Consider the following 7234-nt stretch of genomic DNA (forward strand, 5'->3'; position numbering starts at 1 on the left):
GATATCAGCCACTTCAGTTATTTGTCGGTGGTACATCCCATGTAAGGGCTTGTCCTCCCACGATGGTACCTCCAGCACCTCGTCCTCTGTTCCCCATTGTCTGAGACATTCACTGAGCACATTGTCTGTTGAGGCCTTGTCCTTGATGTATTTATGGATCTTAGATGTTTCATCCTGGACAGTGGCTCTCACACTCACTAGTCCTCTGCCTACTTCCTTACGGCTTGTGTACAGTCTCAGGGTGCTGGATTTGGGGTGGAACCCTCCATGCATGGTTAGTAGCTTCCGAGTCCTAACATCTGTGGTCTTCATCTCCTCCTTTGGCCAGGTAATAATGTTTGAGTGTAAATGCAGTTTGCAGAAAATGCCCCGCTCAAAAGTTCTTGTCTCTTGCACTGATTTTTTCCTTTAACATTGTGAAGCTCTACTTAGAACCTTCTTAAGATCCAATAGTGCAAAATGCAAATTCTTGCAATTTTTTGACTGGTCTTAAGATTTTGATCAGGAGTGTATATATATATATATATATATATATAAAACACATATACATCTTAAAACAAATTAAATCTTTTAACTTTCATAAAGACTTATTTCATTGGTATTTTTCATACTTTTTTATGACGTTTTTTTTTTACATAGAATTCTGTAATAATTTATAAGTTTAATTAGCAGTAGCAGCAAGTTGTAGTACTTCCAGTGCCACCTGGGGACACTTTATGCAGTAAAGTATAATTCTGCTGAAATGGTTGGTAAATGTGAAACTGAAAGCAATGTAGAGGTTCATAAAACACTGTTTGCATCAACTACTATGTTTTTTTTGTTTTGTTTTTTAATTGGAGGTTTTTTACTACCTATTATACTAGCTCGTAAATCGGATCAAACTTAAACACAAATCTTCAAACAGTTGTTCAAAGAGCTATCTACAATAGGTAAGATGTTAATTGCTCAATCTTTCTACAGCGTGCCACTTTAAAAGATCTAAACTATCTTTTTGAAATATGGTGATCAGGTAATCCCAATCAAAATACATATCCCCCAAGTTACTGCCAGTGAAACATTCAATTAAATTAAATCATTGAATAGAAGATTTTAAACATTTACATAAGTGGCAAAGCATACTTTGAGACTGCACTCACCTTTGGCACTCGCTGGCATGGAGAACCAGGTCCTGGCTGTTTCTGGCGCTGACAGTGAGCTCATGTTCTGTTGGGTTGAAAATGTCGAGGAGGAGATGACACTGTCGGGTGCTGTGGGCACACACACAAACACTGACTGTTGAGTATGAAGAGACAGCTTTCAATAGGCTGACACTAATGCATGAAAATAAACACCTGATAAAGATTACACAAATTCGTAGAAAATTAAATTCCTAGAATTCCTTAAAAGAATATATACTGTATTGCCTGCCACCTTTCATGTCAGCCTTTTAGACTCATCTATCCATCCATCTATTATCTACCGCTTATTACCGAGTCGAGTCATGGGGGCAGCAGCTTGAGCAGACAAGCCAAGACATCTCTCTCCACAGCCACCTCTTCTAGGAGAGAACACCAAGGCATTCCCAGGCTAGCCAATAGACAGTCTCTCCTGTGTGACCAGAACACCTCCCTAGGGAGGTATCCTTACCAGATGCCCGAACCACCTCAATTGGTTCCTCTCAATGTGAAGGAGCAGCGGCTCTACTCTGAGTCCCTCACGGATAACTGAAGTTCTCACCTTATCTGTAAGGGAGAGCCCTGCAAAGAAATCTCATTTCAACCACCACGATCTCGTTATTTTAAACCATACCCAAAGTTCATGACAATTGGTGAGGGTAGGAACATAGACCAACTGGTAAACAGAGAGTTTTGCCTTGCAGCTCAGGTCCCTCTTCACCACAACGGGCTGGTCCAGAGTATGCAGTACTGCAAAAGACACACTGACCCATCTGTCAATCTAATGCTCCATTTTTCCTTTACTCATGAACAGAACCCTATGATTCCTAGAGGCAGCACCTTATTCCCAATTCGGAGAGAGCAGTCCCCCGTTTATCGACTGAGGACCATGAAATTTTGGCTGCACGAAGAAATTTTGTCCATAAAAGTTATTCACAGAATCTGTGACAATGGGCAGCCATGGCGAAGTGCAAGTCTCAGACTTACATCATATTATGTTGAGAAATTATGGAGTCGGTCAAACTTTGAAAACATTATGTGTGATCTAATATGCAATTTGCAAGATGTCATGTTCAGAGTATGTATCGTAAATGTCTACCACAATACATTTTAGATCATTAACTGTAAAACCATTGTTGTGTTGGATGGGTTAACTCCAAAAGGTAAAGAGTCGCTGATGTGTATTCATTGATTGATTACTTTCTGAAAGTTTCACTTCCAACCAGTGCATTATGAGATAACAGACATACAGTGTTGATTTAAACAGTTAATGCTAAAATTTAAAGTAAAAATCTTGTGTATTGAAAAAAAATTTTTAATTTAAAAACAAAACAACTGGACTTGAGGATGTTTTGCTTCCCATCCGAGGAGCTTCCTCAATTCAATTTAAAACACTGGAGAGTGTGGAGTTTCAAGCTTTTAAACTGCATGAGCCAGTTGGTTATATAAGCTAGATTCAAACGGAGAGTAAACTCACTCCTCTCCCAATAGAGAGTTGTACAGGTCTTTGTTTGCCTGACTCACGAGAAAGATGCTTTGGTCACATGCATGAAGATGTGAATTAGAGTGAAAATTACTGGGTATCAGGATTAATGCTCCATTGTAAATTTTGGAAAGCTGAAATGTGAGACCTCCTTATATGTTTAAAGTTGGGTTATCTTGTTTGACATAAATGGCTTCCTTCAGCCCCCTCTCAAACTATCTGTCTTCTCTGTTCAAAATACAAACATTTTTGTCCTCAAAAGTGTCTCTTACCCTTGAGGTGTAGGTGCACAGCTGAGTCTTGCTCTGAAGAGCTTGCCCTCCTGTGATGTGGAGAGGTTGTTTAGTTCTCCAAAATAGAGGTCTGAACATTTAGATGTCTAAGAGGGGGAGAGGGATGAAGGAAACTATTCATGCCAAATGAGTGAAACCAACTTTAGGCTGTATTCACACCTGATAGTCTGGTAGACTCAGTTCGACTGGGGACAAAAACTGCAACATTTGTTCCATTTTCATACTGGTGCGGTTCTCATTCACACTGCACTAAGTCAATCGAGCCAAACCCTTTGAGCAACCTGTTCCCCCCCTCGCCAGTGGTGGCGCTGCACCAAGACCTACTAAAGGAAATGACACAAAAACCTCTAAAGAGGACACTGAGCACAACTTCCTTTTTCTGAAAAGGTTAACAAAAATGGAGTGGCGTCAAATTTTAGCAGTTTTAGAATTTCTGTTTTAAATGTTCTGTTTTGTTGTATGGGCTTTTATCTCCTCTTCACTCCTTGTCTGACCATGAGCCATTTCTCCCACTAGTTGTAGAAATGTTTGTTTTGGTTGTATTTACCCAGGAGGCCCTGTGGAAGCGATCTCTAGTCTGCTTGCATTCACATATGCATTCGAACCGTGCCAGAGTTCACTTCAACTGAACCAAGGCCTAGGTTTTTAGGTGGACCAGAGTTCGCTTTTTTGGTCCACATCAGAGTTCAATTGCACATAGAAACCTCCCCAAACAAACCGGACTTTCTAAGCAAACAAACTAGAGTTTGATTAAAGCGGACTAAACAGGGCTGGTGTGAATACGCCCTTAGACAGAGGAGGAGGACTTAGATTTCAGCTTTCTAATACCAACAATGAAGCATTCAACCTGATACCCAGTCAGTTTCACTCAAATTTACACCTTTTTTGCATGTGACTGAAACCTCTTTTGTGAGTCAGGCAATCAAAGACTTACAAGTCTCCATTGTGAGGAGAGTGAGTGTAATCTGCATGTGAATCTAGCTTTCAAAACAGAGCATCTCATGCAGCTTAAAAGCTTGGAACTCCACACTCTCCAATTTTTTTTTTAAATCAGAAAGTTCCTCGGATGGGAATCAAATTGTATTTAACTACAGAAGTCCAGTTTTTTTTTTTTAAGAAATTATGAAATATTTTGCTAGACAGACAAAGTTGACTATAAATAGTGAATGCAAAACATTTTAAAAACATCTTGCAGTTTGTTCACACTTAGAATGTGTTTTAACTTTAATTATTTTAAAGCCAGTTAGCTGTGGCAGTCGTTTTAAATCAAGTTGACTCACAAAGTTGATCAATTGTAGATGTATATTCAATAAATACATTCTGCAAGATTCATTAAAATTTGTTTAGTGGCTTACAATCTATTTTGGAGACAGCCATGCAAACACACACATGTGAGAAAAGAACATTATTGCCCACCTTTGACTTTTGGCGACAAGTGATGAAAACCCAGTACATTTTTTTTTACTGCTGCTTACATAACTACAGTTTTTGAGCAGGAGATTATAATCACTTCCTATAAATACACAGCGATGAGATCAAGAGAAGACAATGGGCACAGTGATAAGTGTTCATCAGTCTCTGTCACAACATCAAAGATGGCTGTACTTTCATTTGATCAGCAGGTCACCTCCACATCATTCCAGGCCCACTTTCCTCATGGAGATCACAAGAGGACCAATCAGACATTCACATCAACATGTTCAGCTCTCAAACAGTTCATTTTAACCTCCAACTGGATGTTCTCCTGGTTCTCTTCTGAGTAATAACAGGTTAAAAGAATGGATGTTTGAAAACTGGAAACAGATCATCAAGAACAGCTGAAGAACCAACAAGGAAATCACCTTTTAAAAGAACAAATGCAACAAAACTAAATGCAAAAAAAGCAGCATTCCTTGAAGGAATGCATGTCGACCACTGACTTGAATTGAAAGTTTTCAAGAAATATTTTACTCAATTTGTCAACACTCGGAGTACCTGTTGTGGATGGTCTCAACTACTACCACACCAGATTCTACCTCTGTAAAACTGACTGACTTTTTATGATAAAATTAATTAGCTGTGGCAAACAACTTGAATCGGGTTGACTCCAAACATAAAAGACACCAGCAATAAAATGATCACCCAGCTTTCATGGCAGCAAGCAATAATTAGCAAGATGATTAAAGCTTGTGTCGTTTTACACAACAAACTCCATTTCGTTTACTGGAGCTGCATGTAAATGGTTTGGGTTTATTCTAAAATGATAAACCAAGATCATTGATTTAATACAACATTAGTCTCAAAAGAATTTAAGTGGAGCATTTGTAACTGACAGCTGAAAACAAGGGAGATAATTTGTACATCATAAATGTGGACATATAAAGTGTAAAAAAAAAGTAGAACATTATCAAAGCACATCAATGTTAGCTAAGGCTAGGCTAAGTACTGTTACAGTCAAATGAACACCTGAACTCCATACAGCTTGTGTAAATGAACCAATTTATTATTTTTATTTTCTGTTTTTAATCAGATGTTTGGAGAAATAAGGAAAATTTAAATTGGTGAAAGGTCACAACATATTGTTAGACAAGTAAAAATAGTCTACCTTTGGTTTTCAACCCATGTTGATATGACTGAAAATATGCTAAGATTGTTCTGCTTTGGAAAGACTTCAACTTAAAGAGACAGTCTGATCATTTTTGAAGTGATGTTCTGTCCCAGAAAAACAATTATATTCTATGTTTTGTGTCTATTAATGTTTTGTGTCTTTAAAAACAAGAAAATTTGGAATTTATTATTTTGTACAAATATTGGTGAGACCCATGCTGAAACAGATGGATATGATGTCCACTAAAATGTTATAATAAATTAAATCCATCAGCAAATATCAATGTAGGAAAAATAAAATTGTCTGAACTGAAACCTTTTCTTCCAGGTCACACTAACCTGCCTTCAAACAAGATCTCTACCTCCTAAATCTTGGGGTAATTAGGGATTTAGTTGAGCTTGTTCACGTCTCTAATAAACTGCTGTAGCAATTAAAAAAGCATATCTTTTAAAGGCGACCCGTGCTTCCTTAACGGCCTTGTTTTGTTTGTGGGCAGACATGATTAACAGCCTGAAGAGGGCAAGTCGATAATTTATAGGCAGAGTCGTTAAGCGTTGGTAATCAATCAGAGCTCAAAGTTAAGAAGGAGAGCCTCATTTCTCATAGACTAACTACCAAAGATAAACCGAAGGAACACATTGAAATATGGGCCCAGACAGGGTGGGTTACACCTTTTAATAAAAAAGTAAAATCACTTTAACAAGGACACCATATGCTGAATAATAATTAACAGCTGTATTTCAGAATTACTGTTGGGACTGCAGCAGAATGACCAGAGATGAAAGCTGATCATTATTCTTCTGAACCATAATAACTGACTCATCGTGCTGAATCATTTCCATAAGTATTCTATCCCAGCTATGAAGCAAGACACTGAGATCTAAGCTAACTAAATAATTCAGAACTGCCAAAAGCGTTTCACACTATTTGTCTCCATTACAGTCTGTGAATCTTTACGTAGTTCTCTGAAGGCAGAGTGAGGCGGAGAAGGAGCCAAATTATTCCCGTATCTCAAACAGAACATATATGGAACCTCCTTTTTTGTTCACAAAAAAAAAAACAATTCAAATCATTCATTAAAGAGATATCATTACCTTATCTACATTTCATAAAGCTTTAATAACTTTTTCTGTGAAAGCTTTTTCTCTATGAACATCTCTATTCTTGGAAGTTGTTTGAGGTGGATTTTCGTCTCAGAGCACTCGAACCACATATAAAACAGTGCGATACATGGGCAATTAAAGGCCTAACATTCCTTGAAGGAATGCATATTATCTGCCGTAATATGTCAGGCTTACATATTAAAATCTTAACATGCTGAACCTTTAATGTTATGCACAATCACATGCACTTATTGCAGGATGTTACACTCAGAGAACACATTGTGAATGACTCTCAACTACTACCAACACAGTTTTAGCACAACGTCTGTAAAATTTATAGCCATATTTGTTTCAGGTAATTTTAGGTAGGTAGGTAGGTAGGTAGGTACATTTATTTATTTCAGCACGAGGCGACTCAAAGTGCTTTACAACACAGAACAAAATTACAGACAGTTACAGAAACAAAATTACAGACAGGTACAAGAACTAATTGTCTAAATAAGCTAAGCTAAACTAAACAGATCTAAGCATGACTAAATGTACAGAACTAAACTAAGCTAAAAGTAAAACTAAGACTAAAACTAACGGTACCGAACTATCTAAAAGTACCCCAG

The 7234-nt window shown here is 37.7% G+C and overlaps 1 protein-coding gene across 2 annotated transcripts in view; it reads right to left on the reverse strand.

Moving 5' to 3' along the window:
- trappc9 (trafficking protein particle complex 9) overlaps positions 1-7234 on the reverse strand; it is a 336991-nt gene that overhangs the window by 142051 nt on the left and 187706 nt on the right. For both annotated transcript variants that reach the window (XM_017431170.2, XM_017431169.2), the window contains one exon: positions 1137-1247. In XM_017431170.2, coding sequence (XP_017286659.1) covers positions 1137-1247 — 111 coding nt within the window. The remainder of the gene's footprint in view (positions 1-1136; positions 1248-7234) is intronic.

This window comes from Kryptolebias marmoratus, linkage group LG5, assembly GCF_001649575.2.
Source record: "Kryptolebias marmoratus isolate JLee-2015 linkage group LG5, ASM164957v2, whole genome shotgun sequence".
NCBI lineage: Eukaryota > Metazoa > Chordata > Actinopteri > Cyprinodontiformes > Rivulidae > Kryptolebias > Kryptolebias marmoratus.